We start from the raw sequence: 23,392 nt of genomic DNA on the forward strand, positions 1-23,392 counted from the left end.
TATGAGGCCTCCTAATTATTTGAATTTGTATTTCTTTCACTGTTAGTGATTTAGAGTTTTCTTTTAATAGGTTATTTCTCAAAAAATGCTGGTTCCTGTATTTTGAACTTTTTCCTGTTGGAGAATGTGCCTTAGTTCTTGCTTTACTAGGAATCCCAGTTGTTGGTTTTTTTTTTTTTTAACAGTGTGAAAGTTAATTTAAAACTTTAAATGGAGAATTGGGATTTAAGAAATAAAAGTTATACTCATCCAGTCTGAGTAATGTTACTTTTTTTTTTTAAATATGCCTTAGACCCTGTTACTACTGGATTATGCAAGTTATTTGGCCCTGTTTCCTCTGAGATATGACTTAAATATCATTTAACTTGAATAAGAAAGGAACTGATTTTTAGAAAGCAGAATGCCAAGGAAAAGGAAAAATCTTGGTGGAAGTCCTGCTAGGAAGTCTCTGAATGCAGAGGATGTTGCATCCAATATTGTTCATCGTGAGGAGCTGACACCTCTTCCTACACCGCCTCAACCAAGTGTTGACAAAGAAAAACTCTTAAACAGCTTGTCAGAGATGTTTTCTGACCTGGATCCTGATGTTGTTTATTTGATGCTTTCAGAATGTGATTTCAAAGGTGAGACACGAACAATTTTTTTATTATTTACATCTTTTTCTTGGGTTACTTTAATAAATCTATCGTGAGAAAGAAATTATCTTTCTTAAGGTTTCTAAGTGTCAGAATTATTTTTGTAAGGAAATTAGATTTATAAGGAAAAGCTATTAGAAATGTTCTTGCCACAACAAATATTTGAGAAGAAAGAAACCTAGCCAAGTTAATTTTTTTATGACGGATGAGCACATTTTTTGTCCTATAAGTATTGCAAAATGCAAAGTATAGTTTTTGCTTCCCAAGATAGTGACTAAGAAGAGGGAGTTAAAGGGAAAAAAATTATTCAGAATTCTGTAAGTGTTCATTTAACTTACTCAATTCAAGGAATCATTTACATGTAGACATATGTTGTTTCTTAATTTAAAAGTCACATTAACACAAAATTCCATAAATTAAGTAGTTGTGTGAGGAGGGTACTCTGTATTTGACATGAATAGGCACTTCATATCACCTTTACCCAATATAACGACATAAAGTTAAACATAATTCAACTTGACAAAACACATAAACAGCAAGAATTTATTAAGTGCCTACTCTATGCAGATGTGGTGTGTGCTGTAAATCCAAAGACAAATAAAACAGTTTCTCTTCTCTACAAGCTTATTTTTTATTCAGGGATATTACATGAATGTCAGTAAACACATGTAAAATATATATAAGACAAGTGTAAGGTAAGATTTAAGGTAGAGAGGGGACCAACATTTGAGAGTAGGGAATCAGGGAAGGTTTCATGTAGGAGGTGGCCTTTGTGCTGGGCTTTCAGGGAAGCAGAATTTTAAGAGATAGAGAACATGTGGAAATGCAGTATAGGCTTGAGGGACAGATAGGGTGAAGATGGGGAGGTATGGAATGTCGTGGAGGAACAACAGGGCTGCCTTAGCTGGTCTTGGAGTCTGAAAAAGTTAGGTTGGGACCAAGATTCTAATGAGTTAAAAAAAAAAAAACTGAACCGAGGACCTGATAGTCCAAATGTGAGGCACGATCAGGTCTGCGCTTTAGGGCAGTCCCTTTGGGAGCAGGTGGTGGATGGACTGGAGAAGGACCGGCCGGAAAGTGGTTTCTGGGTTCAGGGGAGAGGCAGCAGGAACCTGAAGGAGAAGGTGGCTGTGGGAGGAGAGAGTTGGCAGTGGGCCCTGGGAGCTGCGGGCCTGCAGACTAGTCTGCTGGGATTTTGGACAGAAGTCAGCAATTGTGGAAAGGGGATGGATTCACAGGAAAAAATGTTGGACCTGTGGAGTTAGAGATGGATCTCTAATTTATGAATCCTCTGCTTAGAGATCTTAATTAACCCATGGGTACTAGTGATGTCATCGAGTGAGGATGTAGAGAGACTAGAGGAGGATTCTCTGATACCTGATGATCAGCAAAAGGAACTGAGAAGGAGCGGTCCTGTAGGTGGGAGGAGAGCCAAGAGAGGAGTGAGGGATTCTTCAGGCAGAGAAGGTGCCGTTAGTATCAGACTCTCTAGATGGGTCAGGAAGGGGTGAGGACTGGGAAAAGATCATTAGATCTGGCAGTTCAGAGATGATTGGTTCAAGCCCTGTCATAAACATTTACTTGTCAAGTCAGGCAAGCTCTGTTAGCAGTAGTGTCCTTGTCTATAAAATGAAAGGGTTGCTCTTCAGTGGCCTCTAAATTTCCTCTCAATTCTGTCATCCTGTGTACATTTTTTGCCCTGATTATAATGTTTTTGTGCCTCTCTTTACAAACAGTTGAAAATGCTATGGATTGTCTCTTAGAACTGTCCACTGGTGCCAAAGGAATGCCAGCCTCTAAAAGCTTAATATTGGAGTCAGTTGCAACACCACGTGCTTTTGTTAATCAGCAATTTGCTGAAGGAAACGAAATGAATGAAAAATGTCCTCTTGCAGAAGATGAAGACAGTTCAACAGCTGATGCTTTCTCTGATATGCGACTTACTGAAGACTTGGATTCCTTAATACAAAATGCATTTGAGAAATTGAATTCTAATGACCAAGTGTCTACACAGTCACTTTTGCCTTTGGAAAATAATTTTGGCGGTACTAGTGACAGTGGGAGAAGTGTTTCTCTGCAAAAACCAGAAATGGACACTGAAACATTTGAAAATTCAGAACATGTAACTTTGTATTCAGATTTGAGCAAGTCCAGAAATTGTAAAAAGGATGCTGTATGGCCTTTAACAAATAGCAGTCCTGTGGACACCCAGCCAAATAGCTTTTTCACTCAACCGAATGACTCTCTAGTGGTATATGTTAATCCCAGGCAGACTCAGAAAGCGCTTTCAGATGCTCAGAATTTTGGATGCCAGTCTTCTCAAGCCTGTGTACATTTGGGTACGAATGAATTAAGGACTGCTGTTAATCCTCTTGTACAGATTTCAGACCAGGCAGAAGATGGAGTGGTGGGCACATGTGGGGATCAGAATGGTGTTTCTGGCCCTGATTTGTTTACACAAGCCAAAGGGTTTGGTTTCATGTCACAAAATCATGTAGAACGACCCCCACCGGGAAGGGATTTCAACTTTTGCCCGGGAATGCCCTCATTGCCACCCCCAGCAGTGCTACCGCAGAGTTCCTGGAATCCAATGGCTTCTGCCTTTGAGCCTTTCCAGGGCATCCGCAGCTTCATCACGCCAGTCGCAGCTAGTCCTCAGCCCGTGATACCTATGTTTGACTACTGTGAACCCGGGAGAGTCTGTGCTTCTCTGCCACCCCCGGTCCTTTTTGGGCCCTGGGACAGAAATGCTTCCCTGCCAATGCCAGTAACATGGAGAAGTCAAGATGGAAATGCTTACCAAGGGCAGGAGCCTTCTGCTTCTCACAACGTTCGAAGAAAAAACCCTTACGTAGGCCAGACGCTTGTCCTACTCAGAGGACTTCCAGGATCTGGGAAATCCTTTTTGGCAAGGTACCAGTTTTTGTTAAGTGCCTGATAGCTTGAGTATTAGTACTATCTTCGTAATGGCTTCTCTATGTTAGCTGAGGCTTGGCCAAAATCTTAATTAAACTATTAAATATAGACTTTTTTTCTGAACACTTATTCTCCTAACACTATGTTTATACCTAATAATGCTTTTTCCTCTAAATGCTTTTACCAGACTTTCTCAAGTTTCTTTTGAAAGTCAAAGGAAAATGAGATCTAGAGGATGATTCTAAGATCCTGAGCCTTAGGGGTTCATTAGCAAGAGTAGGGAATTAAGTAGGCAGCATTATGTTTTAGACAAATAAATCCTTGCTCTAGCTCTCTGAGAAGCTGTATGGATGTGAATAGGAAAAGACAGACAGTCAAGGAGCTCCCACTGATAATTTAATGAATCTCATGTCACCAGGCACCCCATCTGGTTGACAAGTATTCTCTGGTTTGTTCAGAGACCTCTATTGATGGGACATCCACTGATGAGGAAAGCAGACCGTTTCAGTTCAGGATATATGCTAGGAATTTTTCCTTAACATTTTTTATCGAGTAACTTCTGTCTATTGTTTCTACTTCTGTCTGTTAGAGTCTAATCCTCACTGCCCATGCCAATCCTGAAGATTCTGGAAGGAATTTGTTATTTTAGTTCTTAAGTGTTCTCCGGTTCTTCCCACTGATTGTCATATTCTGGAGGTATTTTGCTATCCTGGTTATTTTCTGTTAGTTGTTCTCCAGCTCATAACTATCATTCCTAAAATTTGGTGTCCAGAAATTGAATGTGGTGGTCTACATATGGCTTGGTTAGGGCAAAAAATTGGGGGATCTTTCCCCTCTTTGGTTCTGGATATTCTTTTGTAATGTAACATGAGATTGAATAAGCTTTTATAGCTGCCTTACCTCACTGATACATTTCAAAGAATAGAATACTTCTGACCCCTCTCTCACATCTTCCTACTTATTATTGATTTTTTTGAATTCAGATGTAAGGCTTTTCTTTTATCCCTATAACATTTTTTTTTATCAGATCATATCCAGTGCCTTGTGGATGCTAACTCTGTTGTTCAGTTCATTAAATATCCCTCCTAGATTTCTTTTATATATCCATTTGATAAACATGCTGTCTATACCTTAGTAAAGTTGTTGATTAAAATGTTAACCAGCACAAAGCTAGATCCTAGGATATTACACTAAAACAAAGATTATTAAGTTAACTCACAGAGAGTTTTAGGTTGTAGTCCCATATGGAGTCTCATAACTGAATGTGGGCATCTTGAAATTACAAGTTGTTATCAGTAAATGTTTGATTTGTATATTTACTTTATATATCTATATACCTGGGGTCATGCAAAAATTTCTTGGGTGAAAAGGGGTCATGAGCAGGAAAAAGGTTAAGAAGCCCCGACTCTTTGCAAGTCAAACTCTCAGTGACTATTTTTTGGGTCTGACCATTTAGCCATCCTGAATCTGCCTAATTTATCATTGTCTAGCCTATATCTTTGTCTTATTCACAAGGATAACAAGAGAATCTCTTTTCAAATATTTTGCAAAAATCTAGGTAAACTACAGCACTGATTTTTATTATTGCCTCTTGGTTTTATATGGCATTTTATCTGTTTATCTGCCATGCCTACTATTGTCAGTGATCTTTCCTTTGTTAAAAAGAAAAACATGACTCATTTTTAATGATGCCATGTTGAAATCAAACTCATGGCCTTTCATTTGGCAACTCAAATTTCACTGTTTTGGTGTGTTTGCCTTTCTTCAGGCTTGTATTGTTCTCATTCTCCACAGTTGTGCATTTAGTTCTTTGAGTATACAAGATACTGTTCATCTAGACTTGATGCCTCTTACAGTCTCCTTATTGATATTGGTTTAAGTGTCCTTTTAGTTGTATTTGTTTTGTCTTTTTGTCCTTGACAGAAAAGCCAGAAAAAGAACTGAGCAGCTCTGCTTGGTTTTCAATTAATTATCTTCCCATACATCCATGCAGTAGTTCCATTTCTCGCTCTTTTTTTTTTTCTGATATTTTTTTCCCCCAAACATTTCCATAAAAGTTATATTGTGAAAGAAAACAGACCTCCCACCCTAATGAAAATAAAACTCCTCAAAAAAGTGTTAAAAATGAGAGAGAGAAAGAATGAGAGAGAATATGAGAATGTTTCTGGTTTATATTCAGACACAATCTTTTCCTTTTCTGGGTATGGGTAGGATTTTTCATCAAAATCCTTCAAAGTAGTCGTGGATGATTGTATTGCTGAGAATAACAAAGCCATTCACAGCTGGTCATCCCAGGACATTGCTGTTACTGTGTTTACTATATCTTTTCACTTTTGAGTTCATGGAGGATTTTCCAGGTATTTTTTTCCCCCCTGAGCATCCTGCTCATTATTTCCTATGGAACATTAAGAATTAAGAACATATTTATAGAACAATATAATTCTATCATAAACATATACCACACTTTATTGAGCTATTCCCCAATTGATGGCATCCTCTTCAAATTCCAATTTTTTTTTTTACCCTGAGAAAAGACCTGCTATGAATATTTTTTGGTACATATAGGTTATTTTCCTTTTTTTTTTGTTTTTAAAATATCTTCATATTCACACCTAGTAGTGATATTGTTAGTCAAAGGGTATGTATGAATTTATAGCCCATTGGACAGGTTTTTGTTTTTAAAGCCCATTTTATTGTCTATTGCTTTTTTTTCAACAGCCTCAGCTTATTTTGAGCTTCAGCTCTCCTAACACTGTTTTCCTAGAACTATGGTATTTTCTGATATTTCTTGTTACTTGACTGGCTGCTTAGTTCAGTGTGCCTATTTTATTTATTTATTTTTTTCAGACAATTGTGGTTTTGTTCAGACAATTTTGGATTATTTTCCTTAATGTTTTTCCTCCTTGGAGTCCTTTGAAATCTGTTATCCCAAAATCTAGGTTGCATTGACAGTAGTCCTGGAGAATAGATAATGAAACATCTCTCTTCATCAGAGAGATGGGGAGTATAGCAGAATGTTATGTATAATGTCACATGTAGTCATTGTGTTAGGGATTTTTGTTTAATTTTTCTTTGCTACAAGGAAGAATCCACTTTGAAGGGATAGGTATACAATTTTGTTTCCAGAAAGAATTGATAGAAAAATTACAAAATCAGTCAACAAAATTTTTTTTTTTAATGCTCTCCCTTTTTCTTTAATTTTTTAGCATCCGTTAAAAAAAAAAAATTGAGTTCCAAATTCTCTCCTTTCCTCGAGCCTCTCTGCCAATCATTGAGAAAGCAAACAATATGACATACATGTGAAATCATGCAAAATATTTCCATATTAACTGTGTTGCAGAAAAGAAGAGAGCAAGAAAAAGAAAGTGAAAAACCAAATGCTTCAATCTGCACTCAGTTTATCAGTTTTCTCTCTGGAACTGGAGAGCATTTTTCAAAATGAGCCCTCTGGGATTCTCTTGGATAATTGTATTGGTCAGCGTAGTTGTTTTTCACCTGTTGATTACTATTACAATACTGCTGTTATTGTGTACAGTGTTGTTCTGGTTCTGTTTACTTTACTTTCCATCAGTTCACATAAGTTTTCTCAGGTTTTTCTGAAACTATCTTCTTTATTTTTCTTTTTTTAAAAATCAGTTTCTTTTTTTTCTTCTTCTCATTTTCTGTTAATTTAATTGCCCATAGCACCTTGGCAATGTCAAAAAATTAAAAAAGGAATCCATCAGTTTAATATTTAAAGCATGAGTCTGTGTCACACCATATTGTTTGGGGCATTCTTGGCAACAGGAATAAACCAGAACAAAGGACAAATTAGAAACCAGAGAATTGGTTCTATTTTCCTTCCTCAATCCTTGTCTCTGTTTTGTTAAAAGATGTGAATGCTAAGGGAAGTCTAAATCATCTGAGGACACACACACACACACCCACATGTATGGAAATAGATGTACATATGTGCTCGTGTATGTAAACCTGCATGTGTGTATATATAAGTAGGTATTCATCTATTTTGAGTTCAACACAACTGAAAACAAAACCATTTTACTCTTTATTATTTCTTACAACACAGTATTATTTCATCACAATCATTTACTACAACTCGTTTAGCCATTCCCCAATTAATGGACATCTCAATTTCCAATTCTTTGTCACTACAAAATGAATTGCTATAAATATTTTTGTATAGAGAGATGCTTTTCTTTTTCTTTCTTTGATCTCTTTGAATTACAGATCTTGTGTGATATTGCTTGATTAATGAGTTGGCAGAGTTTTCTAGTCCTTCCCAAATTATTTAAAAAGCAATTATGATGGTGCAGCTAGGTGGTGCAGTGGATAGAGCACCAGCCCTAAAGTCAGGAGGACCTGAGTTCAAATATGATCTCAAGACACTTAAGACTTCCTAATTGTGTGACCCTGGGCAAATGACATAACCCCTATTGCCTGAGCCAAAAAAAAAAAAAGGCAATTAGGATGCCATGAAAGTTTGTCAGGCTTTACTCTTCTCTGCCTCAAAATGAGCAAATGTGCTCATTTTCTCGAAGTTTCCACTCCATTTACCAGTTCTATATTAATGAAAGCCAGAACCAAATTAGGATTCACCTTTGTTAGTTTAGTTACCTTTTAAAAGATGGAATAAATGCTCACTATGGCAAGTCAGTAAATTGAGTTTTTGGTTAACCCAAGACTCCAGCAGTTTTTCAAATAAAGGGCCCTTACTATGTTCCTCCCCTTTTCGTGTATTTCTCACATTTTTTACATACCCTTCCCTCCTTTTCTAATGAGTTGGTCAGTACTTTTTTTTTTTTTTTTTTTTTTTTTGAGATAAATTGTTACTGTTTACTTCTTATGAGGAGGCAGGATAGCCTTGTGGATAGGGAGCTGTCCTTGATATCTGGAGGAATTTGGTTAAAGTTGTATCTCTGCTGCTTATTGACTAAGTAATCTTGAGAAATGTATTTAATTACTCAGTGTCCCAGAAAACTTTACATCAGGGCTGAACATATTTTTTCTATAAGAGTCCAGGTAGTAAATATTTTAGGCCGTATGGGCCAATAGTCAAAATTGAACCTGCTATATAAATACAAATTTTCTACAATTTTATTGATGAAATTATATAATCAAGTATAACAATAATAATAAATATTTTTTTCTTTTTTTGCAGTACAAATCTGTACTGAGAAGAAAGGAATTCTTTCTGGGGAGGATAACATTTTAATTAATTAAAGTTTGAAGTTAGTGTTCCCTATCAAAATTAGAAGTGTTTGTCTATTAGTTCTGAAGATAGGAGTATATTATGAATAATGAGATTTTAGATATTTCCTTTTAGAAAATATTTTTTTCATGCAGATAGGTATTGCCAAACATACATATTAATTATTAGCATTAATTGAATTGAAAGGCTAACAGTCCTTTTTTTTTTTAATGGTAAATAATATCTTATTTTTATTTTCCAATTAGAAAAAGAGAGATTTCAATATTCTTTTATTTTTGAGTTTCAATTTTTTTTCTCCTTCCTTCCATTCCTCTCTCCCCAAAGTGGCAAACAGTCTGATATAGGTTATACTTGTGCAATCATGGAAACATATTTCCATGTTAGTCATATTGTGAAAGAAGAAACACAGAACCAAAGGAAAAAGCCACGAAAAACAAACAAAAAAAGTGAAAATAGTATGCTTTAGTCTACCTTCAGACTCTATAGTTCTTTTTCTGGATGTGATCAGCATTTTCCATCCCAAGTCTATTGGAATTGTCTTGGAGCACTGTATTACTGAGAAGAGCTAAGTCAGTCATATCTGATCATCATACAGTCTTCTTATTGCCATTGTACAGTGTTCTCTTGGTTCTACTTGCTTTATTTGGCATTGGTTCATGTAAGAGTTTCCAGGCTTTTCTGAAAACAGCCTGCTCATCATTTCTTATACAATATTCCATCACATTCATATACCATAATTTATTCAGCCATTCTCCAATTGATGGGCATCCACTCATTTTTTAATTCCTTGCTCCACAAAAATTGCTGCCATAAACATTTTTGCACATTTGGGCCCTTTTTCCTCTTTTTTGATTTCGTTGGGACGCAGAATCAAAGGGTATGCTTTATAGCCCTTTAGACATAGTTCTAAATTGCTCTCTAGAATGGTTGGATTAGTTCACAATTCCACCAACAACATATTAGTGTCTCAATTTTTCACATCCCTTCCAACATTTATCAGTATCTTTTCCTATCATCTTAGCCAATCTGAGAGATGTAAGATGGTTTAATTTGTATTTCTCTAATCAGTAATTAGAGCATTTTTTATGATGATAGATGCTTTAATTTCTTCTAAAAATTATTCATATTTTTTGACCATTTTTCACTTGGGGAATGACTTGTATCACAAGTTTGATGATTTATGATCTTAAAATATATAGGGAGCAGTTAGGTGGCACAGTGGATAGAGCACCAGCCCCGAAGTTAGGAGTTTCTGATAATTGTTGTTGGTAGCTGCAGTATCATTGAGTAAAACATAATAATGCTTTGCCATTTATCTTGAAGGAGGAGAGAAATCAGGACTTTAGATTTGGCTGAAAATGCTCCGTGGTTATCCTGGGAATGGGTTGCAAGCCTATCACTGAAATCGACAGTTTTTGGTCACTATACTGAAACAGAAGGTGTATCATAAATCTCCTTTTACAGAAGTTTGGCAGAACAGTGAAGGAGAGAAAATTGTCCTGCATGATTTTATAAAGATCAGGGAGATGTATACATTTTTGAAGGTCGGACTTAGGGAAGAGGACATTAAGAGAGATGAGGGAGATGGAGGAAAGACAGAGAGAGAGTAGGGGGAAAAGGGAGAAGAAGATGGAGAGGGGGAGGAAGGAATGCAGAGAGAGAAACAGAGACAGAAAAAGGGGTAAGTGAGAGAAGAAATGAGGCAGGAAATTAGGGAAGAGTAAAAGCCCTTTCTCATGACTGATTTTTAAGATCAGTCACACAGAGTTAAGTCTGTATGATGACACAGTGATAGTGGTCTTAATGGGTTTTTTCTCTAGATATCATTTTTTTAAAATGTTATTTATGAATTTAAAACATTTGTGGTATAGGTATATACTATGTATATTATAATATATAGGGCAGCTAGAGGACGTCATTGTGCCCAGAATGTGGGGCCTGCTGTAAGAAGGATTCCTCTCCCTGAGTTCAAATGTGGCCTGAGACACTCAGTTAGATGTATGATCCTGGCCAAGTCACAACCCTCTGCTTCAGTTCCTTATCTGCAAAATGAGCTGGAGAAGAAAATGGCAAAATACTCTGGTATCTTTGTCAAGAGAACCCCAAATAGGGTCATGAAAAGTCAGACTTAACTACAACAGCAACAGAAACATATATTGTATTCATATTGCTACAAAATCCATGTGTCCTGTGATTTGGCTCTTAGGACCAACAGATGGTAGTAAGGCAGCCCATGAGAGGACAGTTAGGACAGTTAGTTAAAACAGGATGAGGATAAAAAGAGTTGTGATGAATAAAGTGCATTTGAATTGAACAAAAAGCAAAAACTTTTCAGCCAATGTATATGTATATAGTAACTTTATATATAGTTTTAAAAATTTTTATGTGCAATTTTTTATTTTTAAAAGAAATGTCATTTTAGGATTTTTGGCTTAGTTTGGAATTAGACTATTAAGATCAATGTAGTATATAAAGGTATATTGAGCAATGTAGCAAAATTCTTCAATTAAATTTGTAGTAAAGAATATTTTCAGTAGGTAAAACATGTTTTCCTTTTAACTTTCATTTTAAAATTAGAAATGTTTTGCAGAGAAAAAAGATAGCTCCTATATAAGAGTAAAATCATACTTCCTCTTAAACTTCAGAAAGCTCTTCGGATTCTCTGTGGATTTAACTCTTTGATTTCACACTATTCAGTATGCAGGCATTTAATTGTCAGGAAAGATTAGCCCCTTCATTACTTTGATCCTCTAATTTATTTATAATCTCGTTCTTTATGCCTAGGTCATGGATCCATTTTGATCTTATCTTGGTATATGGTGTTAAGTATGGGTCCATGCCTAATTTCTGCATACTAATTTCCAATTATCCCAGCAGTTTTTATCAAATAATGAATTCTTTTCCCAGAAGTTAGGGGCTTTGGGTTTGTCAAACACTAGATTGCTACGGTTGACTATTCTGTCTTGTGAACCTAACCTTTTCCACTGATCCACTAATCTATTTCTTAGCCAATACCAAATGGTTTTGGTGACTGCTGCTTTATAATATAATTTTAAATCAGGTACAGCTAGGCCACCTTCATTTGATTTTTTTTTCATTAATTCCCTTGAGATTCTCGACTTTTTATTGTTCCATATGAATTTTGTTGTTATTTTTTCTAGATCATTAAAATATTTTCTTGGAAGTCTGATTGGTATAGCACTAAATAAATGCCCTTCATTACTTTGAGAAGCAGTTTTTTGAACAAAAAGGAAATTTAGAATTTAAGTCCCTTTCAGAAGAGTAAATTTCCTTTGAATGTCATATGTCCTTTGAATGGTTCTCCAGCTTTCACATTGTCCTTTCCCTTTGTCCCTTCCCTTTGTCCTTTCCTAAGTAAGATTTTTCTGTAATGTGTGATGCTTCATTATCTCTGCCTTGAAATACTCTTGGTTCCTTGGCTTCTATTTGCTCTTTTCATTTTTCAGCCTGTAGGGCAGTCATTTTTCAGCCTCTTGTCCTGGTTCATTTTCATTTCATGTTTCCCTACATTTTGATATTCCAGCCACTTTTTCTCTCTTTATATTACTTTGGTGATTTCATGGACTCAATTACTATCTCTAAGGAGATGCTTCTATATATTTAAAGCCGGTTTCTGTCCAAAGCTTTTGGCCTAACATTTCCAACTGTACTTAGAATTCATCATGTTTGAAATAATTACTCCATGCCACTTCCTTCCTCCAATAAAACTTTTCCAAATTTTCCTATTTCCTTCTTCTAAAAAAGATTTTTAATAGTGTTTTATTTTTCCAAAATACATATAGAGCATTCATTTTTGTAAGACTCCAATTTTCTCTCCCTCTCCTTCCCTTATCTTCCCTTATCTCCCTTCTCCCCAAGACAATAAGCAATCTGGTAGGTGCAATTCTTTTATACATATTTCCATATTTGTCATGTTATACAGGAAAAATTAGGTCAAAAGGAAAAATACCATGAGAAAGAAAAAAACAAACAAAAAAGTGAAAATACTGTGCTTTGCTCCCCATTTAGTCTCCACAGCTCGCTCTCTAGCTGCAGATGGCATTTTCCATCCCAAGTCTATTGGAATTGCCTCGAATCACTACATTGTTGAAAAGAGCCAAGTTCATAATTGCATAATCTTCTTGTTGCCGTGCATCTTTTAGTTCTGCTCACTTCACACAGCATCAGTTGATGTAAGTCTACAGGTTTTTCTGAAATCATCCTGCTGATCATTTCTTATAGAAGAAAAATACTGCATTACATTTATATATCATAACTTATTCCAGTTGATGGACATCCACTCAGTTCCCAATTCCTTGCCACTACAAAAAGAGCCGCTACAAACAAAAAAAGTTATTCTTTAATATGAAGAAATTTTTGAGTTTAAAATTCTCTTCCTCCAGCCCCTCCCCTTCCTCTTGAAAAGGCAACCATTGTATCCATTATATATGTGACATCATGCAAAACATTTAAATATTACCCATATTGTGAAAAAAAGCAAGAAAAATAAAGTGAGAATTTGCACACAATTCATCAGTTCTTTCACTGAAGATGGATTCTTTCATCATGAATACTTTGGATCTTGGATCATTGTATTGATCGGAATAGCTAAGTCTGCAACAATTGAACGCAACAATATAGCTGTTACTGTGTACAATGATTTCCTGGTTTTGCTCATTTGACTTTGCATCAGTTCATGTAAATCTATCTTCCCATTCTGCTTATTTATTATAGTACAATGGTTTTCTATCATAATCTTATACACAACTTGTTCAGTCATTCCTTAGGATAAGTAAATTTCCAGTTCCTTGCTACCACAGAAGGAGATGGTTCTTTTCCTTTTTCTTTGATCTTCCTTTTTTTTTTTTTAATCCAGTTATTTAGGCCTGATTCTTCCCTCTCACATTGCCCATCTGGTATAAATTTTAAAGATTTGTCACTTCTGTCTCCAAAACAGTCTGATACAGAGAAAACAGCAAGCAACTGCTTGAACTAAATATCCTTTTTGCATGAGCACTGTGTACTTTCCTGAACAATTTAAATATTGTAACTAAAACAGAATACCGAGCTCTTGCATAGCAGATTTTTATTATCTCAAAAGTTTGCTGTGTGCATTTGTCATTATGTATATAGTTTATTAGATTATCAGCTGCTGAATTTAACTTTCATTGGTTCTTAATATACAAAGTATTCAAAACAATCTTAGTTTTAATCTGCTTATTATTAAAACTGTACTAAGTAAGCACCTTTAGAAAACTCTATTTAAAATACTGTGTTAATATATTAACATCTTTAAATCATCACATAATTTGTTATTAATACTTTTGAAACAGTTATGGGATTTATGAAATGATACTAGGTCCTTCTCCATTTTTGATCACTTTAGTTTAATCCTTTGTTACCTTGGTTTCTGCTTAATATAAAACCTCCCCTAAATTCTCTTTGTCTTCTACTTCAGTTGGTTCCACACATCCAGTATGTCTCATAGGTACAGGAGTGGAAGTATCCATAACTGATATGTCCCATGTACTTGACAAGCTACTAAGGCTTCCTTGATAATTCTAAAATTTTAAATCTGCAGATTTTTACTCTGAAAGTTTTAAAATAGATTTCTGAGTGATAAGTTATACAAAGAAGCATAGATTAGTTTCCCCTAGGGTTCATAAACTTCCTTTAGTCTTTAAAGACTGTTGCACTATCCTCATCAAATAATATTCTCTGCATTTTATATCTTGGTTATAGACTTTCAGAAGGAAAGATTTGAAATTGGGAAACTAATTAAAAAAATAATTCCACTGATTAAATTTAATTTTAATTACAGGAAATTGCTAGAGGAGAATCCTAATGGAGTTATACTTAGTTCAGATGATTTTTTTTACAAAAATGGACAATATCAATTTGATGGAAATTTATTGGGTGAAGCACATGAATGGAATCAGAAACGAGGTAAGACACAAGGACATTAGATGCTTGGTCGTATTAAAATCAATTTAAAGGAAAGAGTTATTGTCATTTATACATTGAAGCATCTGGTACTGGTAAAGGAAATGTTTGCCTATATTTTTATTATGCTGTATAAAAGCAAGATGTATGTAGGCAAACATAGCTTTAGTTGCTTTGTTCCTAGAACTCCCTGCAAATATATTTTTGGTATAATCAAGATGGGCCATAGCCATGCAAGTATCCCCATTAGTGCATCAGAGTCTTTAACAGAATTATCAGCCAACCTAATCTTTTAAAGGAATCTTTTTAACATTAGCTAAAGCTAAAGTAACTTTTGTTGGAATAGGTTTATTTCTTTTTTTAAATAATAGCTTTTTTAATTTTTCAAAATACATGCAAAGTTTTTAACATTCACCCTTGCAAAACCTTGTGTTACATATTTTTCTCCCTTCTCCCCACCTTCCTCCCCTAGATAGTAAGTAATCCAATATATATTAAACATGTGCAATTCTTCTATAAATTTTTCCACATTTTATCATGTTGTACAAGAAAAATCTGATCAAAAAGAAAAAATAAGAAAGGGAAAAAGGCAAGCAAACAATAACAAAAAAGATGAAAATACTGTGTTGTAAACCACCCTCAGTTCCCACAGTGATCTCTCTGGGTGCAGATGGTTCTATCCATCACAAGTCTAATGGAACTGGCCTGAATCATCTTGCTGTTGAAAAGAGCCATGTCCATCAGAATTGATCGTCACATAATCTTGTTGTTGTATACAATGTTCTCTTGATTCTACTCACTTCACTCAGAATCAGTTCTTATAAGTCTCTCCAGGTCTTGCTGAAATCAGCCTGCTGATCATTTCTTATAGAACAATAATATAACATTCATATAGCATAATTTATTCAGCCATCCCCCAACTGATGGGCATCCACTCAGTTTCCAGTTTCTAGCCACTACAAAAAGAGCTTGCAGATGTGGATCTTTTTCTGTAATAGGTTCATTTTTAGGGCACAAATTTCCTAGCTATATAAGTCATTAAAGAATTAATTTTTAAGATACTTTTCTGTACTATATGGGAAAATTGTTATTTCTTTGGAGATGTTGTAAACAAGTTTAGAAACTTATTTTGACCTTGAGTCCCTGTAGAGGAAGTATTTTCCTTTGCTTTCTTGACTATCTCTTGAAAAAAGGAAAACTAGAATATGAAAGCACCTATATAAAATAAAAAAATCAAATGAAAGAAAAACTTTTAAAACTTCAAATTCTTTAATCTTAAATTGTACCTGGGTTTTTAAAAGGATTAATGTTCTGTGATGCTCCAAACTTAGATTGATATATATAAAAATATATATGTATATATATATATAAAACATTTGTGACATATGTAGATCTTATTTGGTTTGAAGTAAAAAAATTTTTTTTGATTGGTATTTTGGCATTTTATGCAATTTTTACATTAAAGATAAGTTAGATTATGTAACACTTAAAATGTTTTTGTAGTTTTATTTTCACTTACGATTTTCTTTATACTCACAAATTTATTGTTAATCTTGAGTGCATTGGTATACTGTTAGATATTTCCAGTATTTCAATTTTACTTAAAAAAATTCAAGATACTGAATGTCTGCTTGCTAAAAGATTATTCTGTTTTTCATAAATGTGAATGTATCTTTCAGCTAAAGAAGCATTAGAGAAGAAGGTTTCTCCTATAATAATAGATAACACAAATCTACAGGCATGGGAGATGAAGCCGTATATAATTATGGTTAGTATCATAATTTATTAAAAGTCTGTGATAGTAGGACTCAGATTGATGATTACTGCTTTTGCATCTTCTCCCTCCTTCCTTTACCCAAATTCTTTTGATGAATGGATAGGTCGTGTAGTTGGCTTCTGAAAACCTGGGTTATGTTTAATTTGTGACATTGGGCAAGTCATTTAACAATTCTGAGCTTCAGTTTTTTTCTTTTGTTAAAAGGAGAGAACAAGACTTTTACCACTACTCTCATGGAGTGGTTTTAAGAATCAAATGAGAGTAATATATACTGCTTTGTAATCATAAAATAGTGTAAGATATTTTTTGTTTAATGCCTTTCCCACTATTCTAGAATTTCTCTTGTGTGCTAAAGAAAAGTCCTTTGAATACAATTGAGTCTTGATTTATAGGTAAAGACAGTGTTATACGGTGGTAGTTGATGCTTAGAACTTGACTCTCTGGGCAAGACATTTTTGGAGTCTTCACCCTAGGAAGGAACATCATTTCTTTCTTTTCCTTCCTTTGATTCCCTGCAGATATTCACTGGCTAGAGTGCTCCCTCACTTTCAGAGAGAAAATCAAGAGCCTTGAGAAATGATTTCTTCCCTGTTGGCTCAGCTGAACTGTGTCATTGTATAAATGGATGGTTCTTTTAGTTTCTTTTTAATTTAAACTTTCTGCAGATATATTCTTTATCCCTCTTTTTGTTAAATTTCCTTTGCAGTTTTTGCAGTGTTCCTTTTCCATCCTCTGTACAGTTATCACTTGCATATAACGACTTTCCCCATTACGGTTTCAATATATTAGGAGTTGGCCTACGTAATAAATTAAAAGGGAATTTTTGGGACATTTTATGCTTAGGCCAGCAGATGGCACAGAAAAAGTTTAGAAACTCAGAGATGCATAAAATCTATGTATAGTATCGTATAATATCAACATATTTTATCTTTTAATACCATAATAATTCAGCCTTCTCTGTTATAAAAGGAGAGTCAAACATTTTTACACAGATTTTCTAGATCACAGTGGTTGATCTAATCTCTAATTCCTGTGATGTGTAAAGGATAACAATTAATACTACATTGGTTCCCTGGTCTGCCCTATCTCTACTTATCTGCCCACTATAGGGTATCCACTTGAGACATTTGATTCTTGGAATGATCATTGTTGCAAGGACTTTGTTTATTTCTATCCCATGTTTGGCCCCAAGGTTTTTGAATGTATGGGGGTTTGGAATTAAATGGAAAAAGAGTCCACTGACTTGTAGGGAATTGAGATGAATAGAGTACAGTTTTCTGTGTTTTGAGCAGTTGGGAAAAGCCTTCTTATGTTGTACAGAAAAGTTTCTTGTAAAATTGCATTTTGTTTTGTTTTTAACTTTTTTCTGGATTATGCCCTTTTTAGAATTTATCACCTAAGAATATAATTTCTGAAGCATGTTTTAAAAATTACTGCTTAGTTTTATATCTATATCATGTCATAGAATTTTAGATTTGAAAGTTATGTTAGAGATAATACTGTTAACATTGAATTGTAAACTTTTAGAAATAAACATTTATGTTTGCTTTTATTTAGTCACAAAAGCATAAATATAAAGTTCACTTCCGGGAACCGGACACATGGTGGAAATTTAAACCAAAGGAACTTGCAAGGTAAAAACTCTTTTTGTTTCTCTCATGGTATTAACAATAAGTCCCTTTCGATTTCTAACAAATGAGTGAATCCAACCTAACTAGACTCCTGTTGCTATTCTTAAAAATGGTAAATTATGTTTTTAATTGTGTTCATTATCCTTCTAGTTTTGAATGATGAGTTTGCTATATTGTTGTCTTTTAGTTTAGTAGGCAGAAGAATAGCCAGTATTACATACAAGCAATGTTTTGTTACATTGAGAATAGCAAAAATATACCATTTAGCTATTTATCTTTTTTTTGTTTGTCCTTTCTTTATTTTTTCTGCAAAAATTGAATATCTATACCCTTTAGTTATTTATATTTTTTGTTTTCTTCTCTTTTTTTTTCTTTTTGTTTCTTTTTTTGGTTATACATGTATATTCATTTTTTAGTGAGTCCAGTTTGATTCACTCTGTGCCTTGCATCTTGTCACTTTTTCTTCTGTCTTTTATCTATTTTCTACCTTTCACAACTATTTTTAACTAGAATTTACCTGAAAAAGGAGGACATCGAGTATGACTTGTCCAAGGGTCATGTACTGTCTTAGTGGCGTCCCCTGGCATACTTTTGGTATTATTTTCCATCTCAAGATTTTACAAATTAAATCTTTTAGATTATTTTTGCTATTATACCTGATGTGCATGGATAATTGAGAACTAAGTTGTCATTTCAGATTGAATCAGAGTATGCCATGATTTGTTACAGGTGTTTCTTATTTAGGAAAATATTTCAGCAAATTTTATTTAAAAGAATCTTCTTTTACAGAAATATGATGTGTTCCATGGATGTCTTTGAGTGTCACTTTGGGCAAGAAACTCAGCCCTCATTTTCCTCATGTGGTTTCCAAAGTCCTTCCAAGTTATATTTATGTTTATAGAAATCTCTATTTATAGAGCTATAATCTATGATCCTGCATGCAGATATACTTTCACTAATTGTGTGCAAGTGATGACAAGAAATGGCAATGAAGTATTAAAAGTGTCAGTACTTCCTCAGCTTGGGAAGGTTTTGAACATATGCTCCATAGTAAGCTTGTTGAGGACCAACCAGCTAAGCTCATCCTGCCAGAGGATTGCTTATCTGATGGTGAAATTTTTAGTTTAAAGCACTTAAAAGAAAAAGAATGTGTGTGGGTGTGTGGTGTAATGTGTATGTTTTGGGGGTAGTGGGCTTGATTTGTTTCAGTGATAGAAGTATTCACATGGATTTTGAAGTCATGGATCTTTGACATGTTGCAGGTACAGATAATGAAGGAGAAATCACAACCTGATGATAGTAGTAGTGAGTCTAAAAGTATTTTAATATACTTGAGGTGAATTACGTTATTAAGTGCTTGTTATTATTATAGGTGACAATCCATGCAGCCTTCTAATCCTGTACATATTGTCAACATATTAACAATATTCAAAACATTGATCATTTGGAGTTTAATTGTAATACATAATGCTAATTGAAACTAGACAGTTTAGTTGGTATCAGAAAGGTATCTTTGTGAGAATATTTTTAAAATAGATTTTTACCTGTGATTCATCTATATCTAAAAGACTTAAAGCAAAATATAAATGTAAAGTTTGTGAAAGCATTTGGAAATGATGCTGCCAAGAAACATGGTCTTTGCCATTTTTTTCTGAGTCATAAATATGTATGTATTTGGAGAAGCCTTGCTGAACCAGTAAGAAAGAATATAAGACCATCAGAAATCCTGAATTAAGGGGAAAATAAGTGAGAATTGAGTAAGACAAACTCACAATGCATAATATCGTTTTGGTTTTTCAAAACAAAAATTGTCCATCTTCATAATACTTGGCTGAAAACTTGTGTTTTGTTTTATTCTTTTACATTCCCTCTTTTCTTTCTGCTCTGATTTTTATAGACGCAATATTCATGGAGTAACCAAAGAGAAAATAGTAAGAATGTTGGAACATTATGAACGTTATGTTTCTGTGACACATGTCCTGGATTCTTCAGTTCCAGATAGACCAGAACATAATGAGTTAAGTGAAACTTCTTGTCAAGATGAAAATATTAGGTAAGTTGAAACTTCTCGTATACTTGGAAATCAAATTAAGTAAATTATGTTTTTTGTTTTTGTTTTTTAAATAAAAGATGGTTTTAAATTTACCCTCTTTCTTCCTTCCCCGCCCCTTATCTCCAATCTTCTTTGGCAGGTTATTGAGTTATTTTCCATTGAGGATCTTTAAAAATATAGTAGATATTCATTATCTTTAGCTCAAATGGAATAAAGGGAGTGGAATATGAATACTTGCCATAATGGATAGGCAGTTGGAGTTGGACAGGGTTGACAGCATCAGTGTATTGCTTATTAATATTTTTAATTAATTTCCTATTTGTCCTAGGATTTATACAAAGTAGAATGGTCATTGCTTTTTAGACATTGCTTATTTAGCCAGACCAATAGCAACAGAAATTTATATAAAGAACAACAATCAATTGAATAAATCAGTGAATTAGATAAAGAAGTGCATAAAGAGAAAAATCTTTTCAGCATTAATGATAGTTGTGTGGGAGTTGGAAATTTCAACTAGATTCTCACAACATGAGTATTTTAATGTACAAAAAATGAGTTTATAGAAGTAAGTTGTCTATGAAATGATGAACTTTGGATATGTCCAGCTTAGCTCTCTCTTCTTTCCCTTCCCTTTCTTTGGGCTACTTTCTTTTAAATGGGGTTGAGGGGATGTGAAATGGAATTCAGATTTAATGTGGTCATTCCTTTAGTGCCCTGTGTTCCCTTGTGCACTTCGTGGAGTAGTGCTTTTTGAAGCATTGAAGCTCTCCTTTCTCCCATTATCATTCCTTTTTCACTATAGGATGCCCTTGTTCTACACTTAAAAGAGAAGACTGCATCTTCACACATTATCTCCAGAAATCGTTCCCTCTTCTTTCCATTCCTTCTTCTGTCTTTGATTCTGTGTTCTTCTGGACCTTGTTTCTCTCTTGACCTCCCAGCAATCTTTAATCTCTCTCTACCGCCAGGCTGTATTTGAAGATGCACTCCCTCCTCATTTCTGCTTCTCAGAGCTCTGCTCAGGGGCCTCCCTAAGGAGCTCTTCCTGATCCTCTTGGTTACTTTGTGTATGTTTTGTACTATCTTGAAGTTCTCCTGATTGAATGAAAGCTTCTTGGGGACAAAGACTGTTTAATACTTTTCTTTGTAGCTCTAGTGCCTAGCACAATTTGCTACATGGCAGGTGCTTAATAAATGTTTCTGTTTTTTCTTTCATTCTTCTCCTTATGCTTCTCCCATAGTTTAAATCTATCATCTATTCATATATCTTTCCTACTTTCCAGTGCTAAATACCTGGAGTGTTAAACTACTCTGGTGTCATTTCCTCACAATGCACTCAGTTCTCAACCCTGTCCTGCTGAAACTTGTTCTTTCCAGTTTTACCAACCACATCTGGACCATTAGCTCCATTTTTCTCTCAGGACCGAGCTTCCTTCTGAAGCTGTTGTAATATATGATGCTCATGACCACCCGTCCTGCTGGAGAGCCTCTTGTCAGATTTGTCTCCTTTTCTAGGCCTGCCTAATTGGAGCTCAATCATCAGCCGTTCCCTAAATATGCAGGCTCTATATGCCATCTCTTTGTAGTTTCTCCTTTATGATCTCCTTTGTTCCAGTGGCTTCAGTGATCCTTCCTATCCAGTTAACTGTATGAACTCCAGGCCCCCAGCACGACCTGTTTGTTGGACACCTGCCCCAGACATCCCATCAGTACCCCAGACTTAGTTCATTGCTTCCAGTTCTACCCCCTTGTTTTATCCTTGTCCATTTTGTTTAGGGAAAAGTCTTTTGTTCATCTTTGGCCCCTTCCTCCCTCCCCCTTCCCCCAGTTGTCCTTCCATAGTATGTGGCCTCTCTCCCTTTTCTTTGCATGCAGACTCCTTTTTTCCCTATGTTTGGACTTCACCACGTTTGATCCCTGCATGTCAATGGTTCCTTTTTGCTTCTAGTGCCTTTCTTCTTGACAGTTTCTCACTTACTTCATATATGAATGAGTCTTTTGTGAATGTGAGTGCGTCCTCTGATAAAATTATATTTTATGCCTGCCATCCTTAGACCTCTTTGGAGTGTCTGTTTAACATGGTACATGGATCTTCCTCTAGATAAAATTTCTTAAACTGTGGACTGTAACCCCAAAAGGGGCTGTGTAACTGAATGTGGAGGTCATAAAATTATGCTTTATTATCAGTAAATGTTTGATATGTATACTATTTTATATACCTCTGTGCCTAGGATTGCATAAAAATTTCTCAGGTGAAAAGGTGTGGGAAAAGTTTAAGAATCCCTGCTCTAGATCTCAATATCTGTGGACATTAGTGTGGCATAAAGACTGCCTCTTTTGCTCTCTTTTCCAATTTAAAATTAGCCAAACTTTTCTTCTGGTAATCCATGTCTTAGATGGCATATTTTGACATTTATTTTGTTCTTGATAGTTTGATCTAGTCCAGTCCCAGCATCCCTGTATCTATCTCTCCTCCCTCCCCCAGCCCCCCTCCATTTTTTTCCCTTTGGCAAGGCACTTGGGATTAAATGACTTGATAAGGGTCATACAATTAGGAAGTATGAAGTGTTTGAGGTCAAGTCCGCCTGACTCCACTGTGCCATTTAGCTGTCCCTCTCTATTACTTTTTAAGAGACATTATTTAACATTATTTTTAGGAATCTTTGTTGGCTCGGAGCCATTCAGTATCACCAAAAGAATATTCTTGTTTGAGAAATTGGCTTTAGGGCCTCCAGCCAGGTGAAGGCATGTGTGGTTGCTGACTACCATAATTCATTCTTCTCACTATCTCAAAACAGAAAAAAATATACAAAGTAAAGTAATTTCAATTATAAGATCAAGAAAAAATGTAAGAAAAGCTTTCCTACAAAATTAATCTTCTAAAAATAGCAACAGAAGGCAACTTAACTGATCCATATTTTGAACATTGACTATTGTAATATCTATCCTTATCTTTCTTGGAAATGATCTTTGTTCTCCCCTTTAGGGAAAACATTTTACTTGTCCAAAGGGACCCAAGAGCTAGAGGTAGTCTTAAGTGCCACCTTTTGCACAAAGCCTTTACTTAGCCTCTTAGTCGCTAATGACATCCTTTCCATATTCTCTATTTACCTCCTTAGTATTTATTTGTATTCTCCATTCATTTGTATATAACGTGTTTCCCCCATTAGAATGTAAGCTCCCCATACAAATTGTTTCACTCCTTGTATTTGTACCCTTAGCACCCTG

General features: G+C 34.9%; 1 protein-coding gene across 1 annotated transcript in view; it reads left to right on the forward strand.

Moving 5' to 3' along the window:
- Nucleotides 1-297: 297 nt before the first annotated feature.
- The window catches only part of N4BP2 (NEDD4 binding protein 2), a 56,308-nt gene continuing 33,213 nt past the window's right edge, over nt 298-23,392 (forward strand). The window contains exons 1-6 of the mRNA XM_051964387.1: nt 298-623; nt 2,372-3,548; nt 14,582-14,706; nt 16,383-16,471; nt 18,038-18,114; nt 20,009-20,164. Of these exons, the coding sequence (XP_051820347.1) occupies nt 401-623; nt 2,372-3,548; nt 14,582-14,706; nt 16,383-16,471; nt 18,038-18,114; nt 20,009-20,164 (1,847 nt within the window). The 5' untranslated portion in view covers nt 298-400. The remainder of the gene's footprint in view (nt 624-2,371; nt 3,549-14,581; nt 14,707-16,382; nt 16,472-18,037; nt 18,115-20,008; nt 20,165-23,392) is intronic.

Source organism: Antechinus flavipes, chromosome 6 (assembly GCF_016432865.1).
Source record: "Antechinus flavipes isolate AdamAnt ecotype Samford, QLD, Australia chromosome 6, AdamAnt_v2, whole genome shotgun sequence".
In the NCBI taxonomy this organism is placed as follows: domain Eukaryota; kingdom Metazoa; phylum Chordata; class Mammalia; order Dasyuromorphia; family Dasyuridae; genus Antechinus; species Antechinus flavipes.